The sequence below is a fragment of the Rhamphochromis longiceps genome, linkage group LG20 (genome assembly GCF_057381845.1).
Source record: "Rhamphochromis longiceps isolate RC_006_pf linkage group LG20, R_longiceps_female_GT1.1, whole genome shotgun sequence".
In the NCBI taxonomy this organism is placed as follows: domain Eukaryota; kingdom Metazoa; phylum Chordata; class Actinopteri; order Cichliformes; family Cichlidae; genus Rhamphochromis; species Rhamphochromis longiceps.
This window is the reverse complement of record NC_140576.1, coordinates 37,658,567-37,675,248: the sequence shown is the minus strand read 5'-3', so window position 1 is coordinate 37,675,248 and position 16,682 is coordinate 37,658,567. Positions and strand designations below refer to the sequence as shown.

At 42.3% G+C, this 16,682-nt stretch overlaps 1 protein-coding gene across 3 annotated transcripts; it reads right to left on the bottom strand.

Moving 5' to 3' along the window:
• Positions 1-1,064: 1,064 nt before the first annotated feature.
• Positions 1,065-9,869, bottom strand: LOC146645908 (polymeric immunoglobulin receptor-like). 3 transcript variants are annotated; one of them, XM_085393321.1, is made up of 8 exons: positions 9,763-9,830; positions 8,921-8,992; positions 8,094-8,429; positions 3,456-3,770; positions 2,798-2,890; positions 2,454-2,549; positions 1,875-1,915; positions 1,065-1,571 (listed from the first exon to the last, which is right to left on the bottom strand). In XM_085393321.1, exons 1-8 carry the CDS (start codon positions 9,800-9,802, stop codon positions 1,452-1,454), a joined length of 1,113 nt encoding a protein of 370 aa, XP_085249447.1. In that variant the 5' UTR covers positions 9,803-9,830; the 3' UTR covers positions 1,065-1,451. The 3 variants fall into 3 exon arrangements, with proteins under 3 accessions (XP_085249447.1, XP_085249448.1, XP_085249449.1); XM_085393322.1 differs by having other exon boundaries at positions 2,798-2,887; XM_085393323.1 differs by lacking the exon at positions 8,921-8,992 and having other exon boundaries at positions 1,068-1,571; positions 9,763-9,869.
• Between the last annotated feature and the right edge of the window lie 6,813 nt (positions 9,870-16,682).

The following is a 16,682-nucleotide window of genomic DNA, read 5'->3' as shown; positions in this document are numbered from 1 at the left end:
AGACACATAAAAAGTAAAGACTTTATATCCATGTATCTGATAACAGGAGTTCTAAACTAAAACTCCTCCAGGTGACGGTGTCACGGCAGCTGCCCTGGAGTAAAACACAAACACAAGATTAGAGCCTGACGTCGGGGCGGTGAGGTGATGTCAGGCACTGCTGCCCAGATTAAAGTCTCCAGGTTCAAGGGTCTTGGTCAGCTGGGGTCTTTCTGTGACATTCATGTGCTCTCCCACGGTCCAATGAGACGGTTGTCAGGTTGTGCCCAAAACATATAGGTGTGTATATGAGAGAGTGTGGTTTCTGTCCTTTCTGACTTGCGACCTGTGCAGGTGGACCCGCCTCTCTCCCTGTGACAGCTGGGACAGACTCCACCCCTGTGACCCTCAGCTGAATAAGCAGTTAACAAAAATGATCCACAGATGATCAGAAATTCCTCCGTTTGCAGTTCAGTAGGTAACGTGCTCATCACATCCACTGATTGTGTTGTTGTTGTAAGTTAGGGTAACTGGAACAGCTGTTCTTTCACAGACTGGACCCCACATCAGCTCCCTACTCCATCCTGTAGTACAAACTGGTGTGACACCAAAGTCTGTTCCATACAAATAATCTGATTCAATACAAACACCAACATAGTGCTGACCTAAAGAACACCAAAAGTCACAGGAACGCTGTGGAAATGTGGGATTTGCAGCAGGACTGATGTGGATTACAAAGTGAAGGCAGACTTATTATGTTTCAACCACTGTAATAATAATAGAATAAGAACACCATCCTTGTAGCTGCTGCGTATGCTAAGGTTTTATATGGTTTGCTGTTAGCTCTGTGTGGCTAACCAGCTGATTAACTTCAGTTACGTCTGATGCAGATCCATCAAGTGATTCCAAATGAACATTTAATGCAATGGATTCACTTAAAACGCTCAAATAAAATAGAAGAATCCAAAGCGACGGTTGTCTCTGTTTAGGGTTGAGTAAAATATGAAATCTATAACATTTAATTATTTTTCTTAGTGTACAAAAAACAGACTGATCTGGGGAGGTAATGTTTTGGTTGTTTTTAATAACATGTACATAATATTGGCAGTTTCATGATACTGAGGGGAGCGACTGTTTCTGTCCAGGGTGGGAGGGGTCAGAAGACATTTTTCATGTCAGTCTCGGGGTCCTGGAGGTGTCGAGGTGTTGGAGAGAAGGAAGACTGCAGACACCTTCTCAGACAAATGGATGACACGCTGCAGCAGAAAGACTTCACAGTGTCCACGGGGCACTCGTGTAGGATGATGGGGGCTGGTGGGGCTGGTTCCTCCTGCAGTTCCAGCAGCTGCAGTTCCTCTAACAGCCACTTGAAGCTGACTCCAAAGTGAGTCAATATTTACAGTTTTCAGGGTTTGTGTTCAAACTTTAAACCTGAGGCACTGAAACAAACCCAGGTGTGAATCCAGAGAGTCTCATGTGTGGTGTGTGAGTGTAGAGTAGGTCTGGTCCTGGTCCCTGCCGGCTGGATCGAGGCTCTGGTAGGTCGAGTCTTCACGTGTAGAACCTGGAGTACAGTTCTCGTAGTGGACGTCCTGAAACAGAGACAAACTGTCTTCTTCACATAAAAAGAAGAGACTCTGACTTGGTTAAATCATTTGTGCTGGTAAATATTTCCACGTTGCCTCGTTGAACCTCTCAGACAACAGTGTCTCTGTTTGTTGTTGGAGTCTCCGTCTGGGCGGCCATTTTTGTCACCTACCTGTTTGAATTCACCTTCTTGGACTGTAATTTCTGGAACAGTCTACAAACTGAACCATCACACTGTGACTGCTTTATTTCTTTGTTACAGTAGCAGTCTGTCAACAGTGAGAGGAACCAAAGAGAAAGAAAGTCACCTCCATGTTTGTGCCCTCTGAGTTTCCTCTGGTCCTCAACCCTGTGGAACAAACAAAGGATGTTCCTCTGTTAGAGGGAACAATCATTCAAAGTGCACGTGAGGCTGAAGATCACTGCTGCCCCTCCTGTTCTTTCATCCTGCTTAGTTGGACTTTATTAGGCTTCATTTTAGACTTTGCCTTCAGAATCAAAGACTCACATTTGCTCGAGTCTCCTCCTGTGTACTGAAGAAGTGATCCACAATAATTATACTATTTTACAGTTTTCATGGGTCGTGTAGTCAGAATATTTTTCCTGTTTTTACTTCACACGTCCGAAGCAGAGAACATCTGGATCTGATCCTGCTGACAGTGTCCAGAGTTCATGTGTGACACAGTTTAGGATTCAGTTACTTCCAGTGTTTAACATCATCTCTACAAGTCACTCCACTCTCCTCTTAGAGCCCAAAGTGGACAAGCAGGATGAAAAATTTTGATGTTTGACTGCAGCTGTTTGAACAGACTTCAAGTGAAGTGAAAAAAAGAGTTTTTGGTTAGAAACGAGACGTTCTGTGTGTTTCTGTGTCTCTGTTGTCTTACCTCTGCTGCTCTTCCTCTTGATGCAGATTATTAGAACAGTCAGTGATGAGAGGATGATGATGATGAGCAGAGAGATGATTACATACAGCAGCACACCTGTGACAGCAGAACAAGCTTGTTTTACATATTGATTGATGAGTTGCACATGTAGTGAAATAACAGACGTGAAACGAATAAACAAACAGATAAAAGTTCTACATGAACAAGAGGAGCTCACAGAGAATTTAGAAAAAGAAAACGAGTTTGGCACAACGTCACACTCACATCATACTTCTGATTAGAAAAGCTGCCACACAGGACAGGCTGATTAAAAACATACTGTCTTCTCTCATAGATGGATGTACCTGCAGATGCTGCTCTTTCAGGCTGCTCAGTGCTTCCAGTCAAAGTTAATGAAGGTGTGGAGCTTCCTGTAGTTGTGGCTGATGGTCCAGCTGCTGAACAAGAGCAGAGAGGAAAGTTTGACTTATAAATGTTTGGAGCTGTGAAGAAGAAAAACACAAAGATTCAAAAATCAGCTGAGAAATCAAACGAGCCTTAAATGGATCCACTGACTGAGAAAAAACCAGTTTGGCAAATTTAGTTTTAGATTAAAAAAATGCACTAAAATAGTTTAACAATGAAATAAAATATGAATGTATGTTGAAATATCAGGTTCTTGGAAACAATAAAGACATTTAGGGACATTAATGGTCACCTGTTCATTTCCAGCTCCACACTCTGATTCCTGCTCTCCATCACAGTAACTTTACAAAGTTCACATTCTAAATAATCTTGTTTCTAAATAATTCTGTTTCTATGTTGAGATAAACTGAGTGCTGAGAGCAGCCTGAGCTGTTGGCTCACAGGGATCACTGTACAGACACTGAGCTCATTATTAGAAACTTTGCTCGTGTTCAACATGAACATCCACCACTGGAACAGCAGATATATGACAGGAAATAAGGAACAGCTGAACAGCTCCACTCTGACAACATTTGATTAATGTCAGTAAAAACTCACCGTCTGTGACAGTGACCTCAAAGTCTCTGGATGACCTGCTGGAAGATCCACCCAGTATACAGCTGTACCGTCCTGAGTCAGACTTGGTCAGCTGTGTGATGCTCACATACAGAACTCCTGAATCATATCCAATGTTGTATCTGCCTCTCTGAGCTTTGACATCATTTGTGTCAACAAGAATGTTGTGTCCTCCACACTCTCCTCTGCAGAACAACTTTCTGTTTCCAGGTAGTTTAAAGGAACATCCGACTGTGAGAGAGCTTCCAGTTTCTTTATCGAAGTGTTTCAGCTGATCATTGTTTCCATCCAGCAGTGCTGTTAAAGAGACAAACAATCAATAGTTACTATCAGTGCTGAAGATGATGCAGTCTGATCAGAGTAACTCCAGTTTGATCCACAGTTACACTGGCAGCTGCCCAGTTCAACCAGTCTGACAGAGGAACTGTTGGACTAAGTGAGATTTAAACGGCTTCATCATCAGACTGATTGGATTCATGAAAACAACAACAACAACAACAGTCTTTATTTATAGAGCACATTTAAAAACCAACGGCATGCCAAAGTGCTTAACATAAAACAAATTAACACAAGTATAATCAAAGTCATAAAAACAAAAAATAAAAGTGTAAAATTATGTTCACAGGAAAAAGCCACCAATAGAAAAAAGTATAACTATAGCACAATATAACTATGCCATCAAAACACAATGGCGATATGACATGCACAGCGCAAATAAAAGCATGATAGGAAAATTAATAGAATAAATCACTGCAAACAAGGCCAGCATTTAACCGGTAGAAAAAGCAAGATTAAACAAATACGCTTTAAGCCGTGATTTAAAAGATTGAATAGAGTCAGACGCCCAGATGCCAATCGGAAGGTTGTTCCACAACTCTGGTGCAGCCAGAGCAAACGCTCGATCACCTCTAGACTTCATCCGAGATCTAGGCTGCACCAACAGTAACTGTGAGGATGATCTTAAAGCCCTAGCAGGAACATATGAGCTTAGGAGTTCCTTAAGATAGCTCGGTGCTATGTTGTTAGTGATTTTAAAAGTAAACAGCAGAATTTTAAATTGGATATTTCACAGGCAACCAGTGCAAATCAGCTAGGACGGGAGTAATGTGGGCAAACTTCCTAGTTTTGGTTAGAATGCGTGCAGCAGCATTTTGGACTGTCTGTAATCTATGAAGGAGGGCAGAGTGGAGACCAAAATAGAGTGAATTGCAGTAATCCAGCCTCGAAGTTACAAAGGCATGGATGAGCTTTTCCAGGTCTTTATGCGGGATATACTGCCTGGCCTTAGAAATAAGGCGGAGTTGGTAAAAACTGGATCTAACAACAGCAGACACTTGTTTATCAAGTTTAAAAGAGCTGTCAGGTAACACGCCCAGATTCCTAACAGTGTCGGAAAAGGAACTAGTGAGAAAACCAAAAGCATCACGAAGTTTGGCACGGAGAACGTTACTGCCAAAAACCACAATTTCAGTTTTCTTATCATTGAGGATAAGAGTATTTGCCAGGAGCCATTGCTTGACCTCACGCATGCACTCTCGAAAACAATTCAAGGACAAAGCTAGGTCATCATTTAACTCAAAGTAGATCTGAATGTCATCGGCATAATAATGAAAAGCGATGTGATATTTCTCAAAGATAGCGCTTAAAGGAAGCATGTACAATGAGAACAGAGTAGGGCCTAACACAGATCCCTGAGGGACACCACAGCAAACAGGTACAGCGGAGGAAGAGGAAGTGGCCAGGTGAACCGAGGAGAGCCGATTGGAGAGGTATGATTTAAACCAATCCAGAGCAGCACCCTTGATGTCTACAGTGTGCTCAAGTCTCGCCAATAGGATGTTATGATCAACCATATCAAATGCCGACGATAGATCCAATAGCACTAGGACCGAGGAGCGTCCATTATCGGCCATTATTAGAAGGTCATTAAGAACTCGGAGCAGCGCTGACTCAGTGCTATGATGTGGTTTGAAGGCCGATTGGAATTTATCATTAATGCTATTCTCATCCAGGTAGGCCTGGAGTTGAAGCAAAACTATCTTCTCAAGAATTTTGGCCAAGAACAGAAGCTTGGAAATCGGCCTATAGTTCGCATAATCATTATAATCGAGGTTCCTTTTTTTAAGAACAGGCTGAATTATAGCATGTTTAAAGGCTGATGGTACGCAGCCGGAAAGCAAAGAAGAGTTCAAAAGGGAGAATATACTAGGTCCAATTGCACTGAAACAGTCCTTAACTATACGAGATGGAAGAACATCATATACGGGATTAGTATTGTTCCGTTGTTCAACTAGACGCTTTAGAGTAGGGAGTGAAATGGGTTCAAACTGATAGAAGGAAGAGGAACAGTCAGGGGTAAACGCAGGGCCTGTCATTAAAGGAAGAGCAGATTTAAGAGATGAGACTTTATCTAAAAAATAATTTAAAAATTGTTCGCAAAGAACCGGGGAGCACGGCAGCGGCATAGTGGGGCAGGGGTTGACCACAGAGTTAAACATTTTAAATAAAATTCGAGGATTGTTACCATTGGTAGAGATAATTTTTGAAAGGAAAGCTGCTTTAGCCATTTTGGCAGCAGTTTGAAACTTCAAGCGGCTAATACGTAGGATGTCGTAAGATGCCTGGAGTTTATCTTTCCTCCACCTCCTCTCATCACGCCGACACACACGTCGTAGAGCGCGAACAGAGTCACTTAACCAGCATTGTGAATAAGTTCTGGGGCGCTTCATTTTAACAGGTGCAACAATGTCGAGGATGGAGGAACATGTAGTTAACAGCGTATTGGCAAAATTCTCAACCGTATGAGGGGTAAGACAATCTGACGTAATAGATGCAGAATTCACAAAAGAAGCAGAGAAATTCACCACAGTATCAGCATTAACAGTACGCATAGGGCAAAGAGGAGCCTCAAGGTGTAATCCAATATTACCTAGGTCAACATCGAAGATAACCGGGGAGTGGTCAGAAAGACCAGTATTTCTAATATCCTTAATGCATATATCCACACCATATGTAAAGACCAAATCAAGGGTATGGCCTTTAACATGGGTTGGTTCATTCACCCACTGAGTAAGATTAAAAGAGTCAGTCAATGCAAGAAAATCTTTGACCAATTGGTCATCCATACAGCAGACATGTATATTAAAATCACCAGAAATAATAACAAAGCCATATTTAAAAAGAATGGATCCCAAAAAGTCAGCAAATTAAGAAATAAACATCTTGTGGTATTTAGGCGGACGATAAACCACAACACACAGAGTAGTCCGAGAGCCAGTCAGCTCCAATAACTGAGCTTCAAAGCTAGAGTAGATGGGGGAGGGTAGCAGCCGAGCTTCATGTTTGTTTTTAAAAACCGAGGCTAAGCCGCCACCTCTGCCAGTGAGCCTTGGTGAGCTAAAAAAAGCACAGTCAGGAGGGAGAAGCTCAGAGAAGGGGATGAACTCACCTGGAGAAGTCCACGTCTCCGTCAGAAATAGAAGGTCCAGTCCCGTGGTGAGGAAAAAGTCATTTAAGAGAAAAGCCTTATTCGAGAGAGACCTGACGTTAAATAAAGCCATCCGAGTCCGAGGAGCTAGGTCATTAGCGGTGGCCCGTCGCAGAGTGCTGAGGTTGTTATGTTGAACACCACAACCGAGCGACGTTATCCAGGACCGAATAGGGAGGCAAGCCACTGGGCGGGCAGGGTAGGTTTGAAGGCCAGCAAGGCAGATCCAACGATGACTCAACAGTTTAGCCGCGGAGCGGCTCCTGGAATAGTGGATGAAACGTGAAAGCTCACGGCTTGTAAAAGGGTAATCCGTAGCCATGGCTCTAAGATAAGCCTTGAAGCGGACGCGAACGCCACTCCTTCTACCCCGTTTCCTGAAGCGTTTCTTACGCAGAGTGGAAAAAGGTAAGTAGGTCACACTGGTGGGGGAAACGGGCATCAAGGGGATTGCATCGCCCAAGGTCCCACAGAGGTCCAGTCGTTGGGGATAGGAAAACCGAAGATTCAGGAGCGTGTCTCTGTCATAAGTAATTAGCGTACAGTCACCTAGTGAACATAAAACCAAAGATAAAACAACAAGGAGTGCTACGCCAAGGCGAAGTCGAAGACGGCCTGCCATGCACACCGGCGCCATCTTGAAACTGCTCGCTTCACTCTTAAACCAGCTTTTATGACAAGTATAGACTCTAAACTGTGAACCCTTCATGGTTTTAAGTACATTTAAAGTCTGGATGGACGTTTGTGTTCTGAATGTGATTTTCACACATTCATTGAGGAAGAATCCATTTTGCTGTGAGGGGAACTCTTGGAAAGATCAAACCGACGACACAGAAGCAAAAACTCATCAAAGAAAATCAAAGTTACATCAGAAAATCTTCTTCCATTCATCAGCGTCTGTTCTGACATCAACATTTCATTCACATCATTATCAGCTGACACACTCACTAATATTCACACACACTCGTGTCCCAGCTGCAGTTCATCGGTTACTTAGAGGAGTCCAAATGTAACCAACAGTTGACAGAAGAACAAACTTCAGCTTCTTTAAACCGTCAGCAGCTGTCAGTGAAACTCAAACTTTGCTTCAGGAACAGAAACTAAACATTTCCACAGCTGAAACAGAAACTCACCTTCAGCAACAACGATCACAAACTGTGTGAATGAAGCTGATGATGAAGATCCACCCAAACCACAGCTGTACTGTCCAGAGTCAGACTCAGTCAGCTTTGAGATGCTCACATATAAAACATGAGAACCAGTCCATTCATATTCAATGCTGTATCTGCCTGTTTGAGCTCTGACATCAGTTGTATTAATGAGAATGTTTTCTCCTTCACATTCTTCTCTGCAGAACATCTTCCATGTTCCTGGAGAATTAAAGGAGAATCCAGCTTTAAAATCTCCTCCAATGACTTCATAGTGAAGAATCTGAGCATCGGTGACTTCAGGGTTTCCATCCTGCAGAGCTGTTGGAAACATGAACCATCAACAGTTACTGTTTGTACTTCCTGTAAGAAGCTGCAGTCTGATCACAACATTCACACACAGACACACTGAGACTAAAGTCTGAATAACAACAATGATTCATGTCAAATACATTTTATTGTCTAAAGTGGTGGAAAATCTTCTTCCAGTCGACACGACTCAAAATATATCTGAACATGTTTCCTATGCATGAATAAAATGACAATAAAAGATGAAGATAAACAAAACATGTAAATGACTCATAACTCCTCTGTGTGGTACTTGTAGTAATTATGTGTTGAGAGATTGAAGCAACAGCTCAACATGCAAGTTTTTCATGTGTTTCATCCACAGGAAGTGATGTCATCATTTAGTTTAAATGTACTGCTGGTGTCAAAGTTCATGAAGCAACAACAAAAACAGTGATGAAGTTTTTATTTGTTGTAACTTTGCTTTACTGAGGGTGATCGTGGCTCAAGAGTTGGGAGTTCACCTTGTAACCTGAAGGTTGCTGGTTCGAGCCCCGGCTTGGACAGTCTCAGTCGTTGTGTCCTTGGCCAAGACACTTCGTTTTTTTTTTTCTTTGAGGACGTAACAAATACTTGCAATGAACGACATGTTATTGAGTAATTTATGACTCTATTTTAAAGCTCTGAAGCCAAACTCAGCAGCTGATGTGAGTCAGTTACTTTATGTGAATGATTTCAGTTCATTCCAGCATTTAAACTCTGTGCAGTCGTATTTCTGTTCAGCTCCAACAGGACAAACAGGAAGAATTAGCAAATAACTTTTCACACAACTCTGGGTTTGAAGATGCTGACAGATTTCACTCACAGGTTTATATTTGTCTGCAGGTAGTGATGTCATTTTGTCAAATCTATATGCACTGTGGGAGTGAACTGTGAATAGTCACAGTGAAGAAACATGAACATGTAACAGTAAAAGCAACAAAATGTGTTTTTGTCTTTCAAAGAAAAATTCATTGACTTGATCAACAAGTTTGTATTTTCAAATAATAACTGAAAGTATCAGGTGGAGTTTTTACTTTGATATTACAGGTTATTTTGAGGACGTAACAAACACTTGTAAGAAACCATCTTTGAAAGGACGAATCCTAAAGCCAAAGTGAGCAGCAACATGTCCATGAATGTCTCACTGTGATGGTTTCTTCTGTCCATACTGGCCACAAACACATCCATGGAATCATGAATAAAAGCAGTTTGAATGGAAGAAGCGTCCATGAAAGTGACTCATAGCTGACTCTGATCATCATGTTTAACAACAGAAACATGTTGAAGAAGGAGAGTGACAGAAAGAACAAGTGAATGTACTCACAAAGGAAGAAGCAGCAGATCAGAGTGTGACGGACTTTCATGATGAGGCTCTGATGGTTTACTGCTGCCTCTCTTCTTCTTCACTGGAAACCAGGAACTTATGACGCCTCACTTCTCTAACTGAAGGAGTCCCTCCTCCAAACACCACAGCACCTCTACACTCCTCATTTGTCTGAAACAGTTGCAACTTCCTGTTAAAACATATTTAACCAGTCTGAGTTTAACATGCGCCTGAAGAGGGAAGCAAACATGAATGCTGCATCAAAGCAGTGAGTGAGCATTTGATAGCTATTCTTTTATTGGACATTTTTTCAGATTGAAATCTCATATGCAGTGTAGTGACTAACGCGTCATTAAGTAACGTGTTACAGTAACTAGGTTATTATTGTTGTAAAGAGCACGGTAACTAGTTATTATGCCAAAATCAGGAACTCCTTAATCATTACTGAGATTTAGATAGAGTTGTTATTCGTTACTTCTCGCGGTGGCTATTGTGGAGCTTCCACAGATTCAGTAACATTAGCAAGTGGTGGAAGCCAGCAGGTGGATGAGGGAAAGGGGAGGCAGGAGGAGAGACCCGAGGAGGCTGCCGGTCCGAGTGTCAGGTGAACTGAACTTCAGGTAAGAAGTTATGACCTGCAGTCTATCTGGGTCAGATATAAACCAAGTTTAGGTGGAGTTTATTTTAGCTGTGCTGACTTTTTACAGTCAGTTACAATAACTCGTACTGCGTACTAGCTAGCATGGGTGGGTGCTATGATGTTACTGATAGTGAACTTTTTTTTCATAAGGTTAGTTAGTAGAGTTGCCAATGGCTCCTTAAAAATGGAGTCATCTCGTATTCAAAGAAAATATTATATTGAGCTGAAAAGAAATGCAGTTTGTCCCGGACTTCAGCTACAATGAAAAAGACACAAAGCTGGATTTTTTCTGTCTTTGCTGCACAGCTGCCTCTTCTTCTCTCATTCTCTCCCCTCTCTCCTGTTTCTACTTCAATCATGAAACTGATCAATGATCAGCTGATCGTCTCTCTTGTTTGTTTATCGCCCAATTTGCGCTAGAAAGAGGAAACCAGCAGATGAACAACATGCACATTATCTTTTCCTTTCTATTGGTAGGTGGCACAGTGCACTTGTGGCAAGTAAGCAAGCTAGAAGACTGGCAGTCTTGCTGGTATCCAGTTACAGAAGCAACACGTTAACAAGAGAATTCTGAGTAAAACCAAAGTTACTTTCCCTAGTAACTAGTTACTTTGACAGTAATGAGTAACTTGAAGTAATTGATTTACTTTTGATAGAAGTAACTAGTAATGTAAGTACGTTACTAACTTAAAGTAACTTTCCCAACACTGATTAACATACAGTCATATAGTGAATGATATTAGGGGATTCCCAATATCACATCAGTTTTGACCTTTGACCTCTTCTTCAAGGTCAGACAAGTTTAAACTTTCATGAGATCAAAGTTTTATGAAACATATTTTATCTTTAAACACTCCGAGAAGTCAGCTGAGACTGAAGAAGAGACTTTGAGTGACAACATGTTTCCCCCACTGAGAACACAACAGCCCAAAGAACACAATCAACTTTCTGGAAGATCCTTACATGGATGATCGAGCATGCATCAGGACACCTTAATAAACACCTTTTCAGACTAAATCTGGTGTTAAAGTCTTACTGATGGGTGCTTTAATACTTTACAGTTTTTTCTGAATGCTTAAACCCTAACTGTGATTCCTGTAGCACAATCTCTAAAACTATTCAGACTTATAGCAAAACCACTCACTGAGTTTGCAAAACTAAAAGCACAAAAACTGCTTTGCACTCAGTTTGCAATTTTGTAACACACACTTTGCAAAACTGTAGGCACAATTCACTGCACAACACTCAATTACCAAATTTCCAACACACTCCTAGCAAAAGTATACACATGTATGGCTATCATTAACTCTAATTTGCCAACTGTCTGGCACACTTTCACATGTGAAAACTTTTTTAGATAATTAGTTCACTTTGCAATCAGCCTAAGCACTATAATACAGGTAAGCTGTGTGTGCGGAGTACAATGGAGGGAGCAGAAAGAGTGAGAAGTAGAGGAGGCCGAGGAAGAGGACGTGGAGGGGAAGAAGTAGGATGAAGAGGACAACAAGGACAAGGAGGAGCAAGAGGAAGACGAGGAGGGGGGAGAGGAAGATGAGGAGGGGGGAGAGGAAGGGTAGGAAGAGTAAGAAATAGAATTGCTGATGACATCAGAGCTACAATAGTGGACAATGTAATCAACCATGGAATGACCCTGAGGGTAGCTGGCCAACGGGTCCAGCCTAACTCGAGCCGCTACACTGTAGCAAGCATCATAAGGACATCTTGAAATGAGAATCGGTGAGTACAGTCACTTCGCACAAAGATTTGTAGCACTGCCATATGCCAATGAGAAACACACCAATACCATTGATGTAAAAATACTGAAATTGTTACTTTACAGAATTGCTAGATGACCAGATGCTGGGGGCAGAGGAAGCATGTTCACTGCAGACCAAGTAACCCATAGAGTCATTATGGCGATTGCAAATAATCCTATACTTGGAAATAAACACTTGTGTTTGTTTTGATGTGTTTGAATAAACACCAGTACTTGAAGTTTGGATCCCTCTATGCTTATGGATCTATGACAGAAGTATGAGCTCACACTGACATAGCCTACCTTGTGCACAGAGAAAGCAAAAGCCAGATGTGTTTTGTATTCATACCATCAGTGTGCAGTTGGCGCATTGTGTGCTTAGTAGATGATGGCTTGTGTGTACTGTTTGATACGGAAACACCATTTTTACAAAGGTGTGAAGAGTTAATCTAGCTGTGTTTGCTTTTGCAAGAGAACGACAATGTTTTGATTATTGGGTGACAGTCAAAGGAGCTTGCAAAGAAAAGCGTCTGGACTTCTTTAAGTTGCTTGAAGACATTTCACCTCTCATCCGAGAAGCTTCTTCAGTTCTAAGGTCAAATGGTGGAGAGTCCCAGATAGAAACCTAGTGGGAGTTTCCCCCCACAGAGGGACAAAAGGACCCCCTGATGATCCTCTAATCGCCTGAGCCAAGGTGGGAAACTGGGTGTGGGTCCCAATCAGCCGGAGTTTCGGGTGTGCTCATTGTGAAACCTGGCCCCACCTTATCATGTGATTTCCTGAGGTCAGATGGCCCAGGATGTGAGTGGGCGTTAAGGCGTCTGGGAAGGATCTCAAAACTGGATTATAGATGGCAGAGAGTTGGTGTCGTAAGCCCCGCCTCTGTTCAAAGATGGTCGCTCACAGTGGACATAGATGGCTTCTTTCACTCCTCTTTCAAACCATCTGTCCTCTCTGTCCAAAATGTGAACATTGGCATCCTCGAAAGAGTGACCTTTGACCTTTAGATGCAGATGGACTGCTGAGTCTTGTCCTGTGGAGGTGGCTCTTCTGTGTTGTGCCATGCACTTGTGACTCAGCAGTCCATCTGCATCTTAAGGATAAAGGACACTCTTTCGAGGATGCCAATGTTCACATTTTGGCCTCAGGGTCATTCCACGGTTGATTACATGGTCCACTATTGTAGCTCTGATGTCATCAGCATTTCTATTTCTTACTCTTCCTACCCTTCCTCTCCCCCCTCCTCATCTTCCTCTCCCCCCTCCTCGTCTTCCTCTTGCTCCTCCTTGTCCTTGTCGTCCTCTTCATCCTACTTCTTCACCTCCACGTCCTCTTCCTCGGCCTCCTCTACTTCTCACTCTTCCTGCTCCCTCCATTGTACTCCGCACACACAGCTTACCTGTATTATAGTGCTTAGGCTGATTGCAAAGTGAACTAATTATCTAAAAAAGTTTTCACATGTGAAAGTGTGCCAGACAGTTGGCAAATTAGAGTTAATGATAGCCATACATGTGTATACTTTTGCTAGGAGTGTGTTGGAAATTTGGTAATTGAGTGTTGTGCAGTGAATTGTGCCTACAGTTTTGCAAAGTGTGTGTTACAAAATTGCAAACTGAGTGCAAAGCAGTTTTTGTGCTTTTAGTTTTGCAAACTCAGTGAGTGGTTTTGCTATAAGTCTGAATGGTTTTAGAGATTGTGCTACAGGAATCACAGTTAGGGTTTAAGCATTCAGAAAAAACTGTAAACACCGGGTGATCGCGGCTCAAGAGTTGGGTGTTTGTCTTGTAATCGGAAGGTTGCCGGTTCGAGCCCCAGCTCGGACAGTCTTAGTCGTTGTGTCCTTGGGCAAGACACTTCACCCTCCCGCCTACTGGTGTTGGCCAGAGGGGCCGATGGCGCGATATGGCAGCCTCGCCTCTGTCAGTCTGCCCCAGGGCAGCTGTGGCTACACCTGTAGCTTCCTCCACCAGTGTGTGAATGAATAGTGGAGATGTAAAGCGCTTTGAGGGCCCTGAAAAGCACTATATAAATGCAATCCATTATTATTATAGAGAAAACAAGTTTTTTTTTCTTTTCTCTCTCATTGGTTATTAAAGGAACTTTAATATATTTTAATTCCACCTGACACCTCCACAGGGTTTCAATATAAAGAGTTCAGAGAGTTGAAGACATCCCAGCACAATGCAGAGGCCATCAGGGAAGGTCCAGTCTGGTTTGTGTTGTCATGTTTGTATGTTAAACAGTGAAAATGCTCCTTAAGTTTTAATCAAGTCACTCATTACAAATCATTGTTTTTAAGTAAACAAAATCGAGTTCTATTCATTGCACATAAATGTCACGATCTGGGGAAAACGCATGGATGGTTTTTGATAAATTGGCACGCCCGTGTAGCGTGCTGGCTAGAGCCACATGCGGCAAAGGTTAACAATGGGTTGCAAGAGGAACGCAGCTACTTTAGTAACATCCCGTGCACTGATCACAGATGAGAGAATGAACAAAGTGAAGAAACACTTGCAGCACCTGAGGTAAGCGGAAGCTGACGCACGCTGCTCCAGGGAGGAGCTTGATTTCCATGTCGTAGGAATGATGCGGGGGTAAGGTAGACGGTCGCTTCTTACTGAAGACTTTGGAGAGATCATGATAGACCTGAGGGATCTTGTCCAGCCAATGGGCTCTGGAAGAGGAGCTTCTGTGGAATCCATTCTGGTCTTAGGAAAGAGGCAACAATGTAGACACTGGAGACCCCGGCCCAAGATCTGACACAATGACAAGGAGATATGGGAGTCATGCCAACAGAGCCAGGGATAGCACAGAATGAGAGGAGAGGAAGTGGAGAAAAAAAGAAACTGGATCTCCTCCTGGTGGTCCCTGATGGACATGCTGTGTCTGGAACTGAATGGGGTAGGCTTAGTTGGACGTGGAGTAGACCAGCTAAGTTCTGGTCGATGAAGTTTTCAGCTGGCTATGGTCTCGGAGAGCCTCAAGAGGAGAACTGTTGGTGTTTCAGGTGAAATGTTACCTCAACCTGGAAATGAGAGGGGTTTGAGGGGTGGGATGTAGAGGACACTAGGGGCGGCGATGTCCGGCCGGCTTCGGGTAGCCTCCCCAGTTTCATGGGCTTCTCAGTGGCGTTAGCAGCTGCTCCTTCAGAAGAGGGAGGAGGTGGAGGAGGTGTAGAAGTCAAAGCCCTGATGTCAGAGACAACACAACAAACACCTGAAAACTGTGTGTGCTGCAGCACTGAACAAATTAAAATCTTATGGTCTGATACACGTTATTTGTGCATTTACTTTCTGTTTTTGTTGTTTGTGTGGAGTTGTATTTTTCTGCACACTTGATATAATGTTTGGTAGCTTTCAAAAACAGCCAACAGTTTCAAAGATGTAAGAAAATAAAAAGTTACAAACCTAATAAAAATGAAGGAAGTAACATTCTGGAAATTCAATGAATGCCAGCAACCTCTGCTAGAGAAGTTACAATTCAGAAGAACAACCACAACATAAATGAGAACATTGCTGCGAAAAATAAGCTTCGTTCCTCTTTGTTCTAACCATGAATCAGTTTCACATGCTGATATTCATATGCAGCTGCTGGTGTTACCCCCACCCTCCCTTTTCTCCTGTATTTTAAATGAAATAGTCCATGAGAAAACATCAGTCCTCTGACACCTGACTGCAAACTGACAACGCTCACTTTCTTTAGCTGATCTGAAGTTAGGTTAATATGACATATTACATTACTTATCTGAGAAAAATAAAGTCAAAATACAGCTGTATGAAACCTTACACCATTACCACAGGAATTAAATGGATAAGTAGGAGCCAGGTACTGCAAATCAAATGCAGCCTTTTGGGTCTTACTTACCTGGATGCATAAAGACATAAAAGACTTAACATTAAGAACCATAAATACTGATATGACTGCGTTAACAATTCAATTAGTCTTGATGATTAAATTAGTTCTGATTGATTCTAGAAATCTAAAATGATTGATTAACTTTATTGTGCAAAGTGCAAATATCGACAAGAATCCACTTTTTACAGAATTGAGGCTAAACTTTAAATTGAAATTCATGGAAAACATGATAATTTTAAGAGTTTTGTAAGATTTTCAACCTTGAGAGCTGGTTTAACTACAGGCAGCTTTATGAATACTGGCCTTGGTACCTTCTCCAGTAGCTTTTGCATTGGTTATACATGACACCAGTGCTGCACAGCAGAACAAGCTGGGCCCATGATCACTCTTTAAGTTGTCACTGCAGAAGTTTACACCCTTCGATCCACTTTCAATAACAGTGTAATTGCAAAGTGTACATGAATGAGCAGTGAACCTCAAGCCCAGATGCATAAACCTCTGACTCATTTCTGTTTCTACATCGTCAGTTTGTTTCTTCACATCCTTTTCTTGGGTCCGTCATAGTCCCTCCCACCACGTATGTGTTCAGAGGAGTGGAAAGAGAGAGGAGTCAAAGCCAGAGATTTCTAACAGAGCTCTAATGAAACAGTAAACCATCAGAGCTTCGTT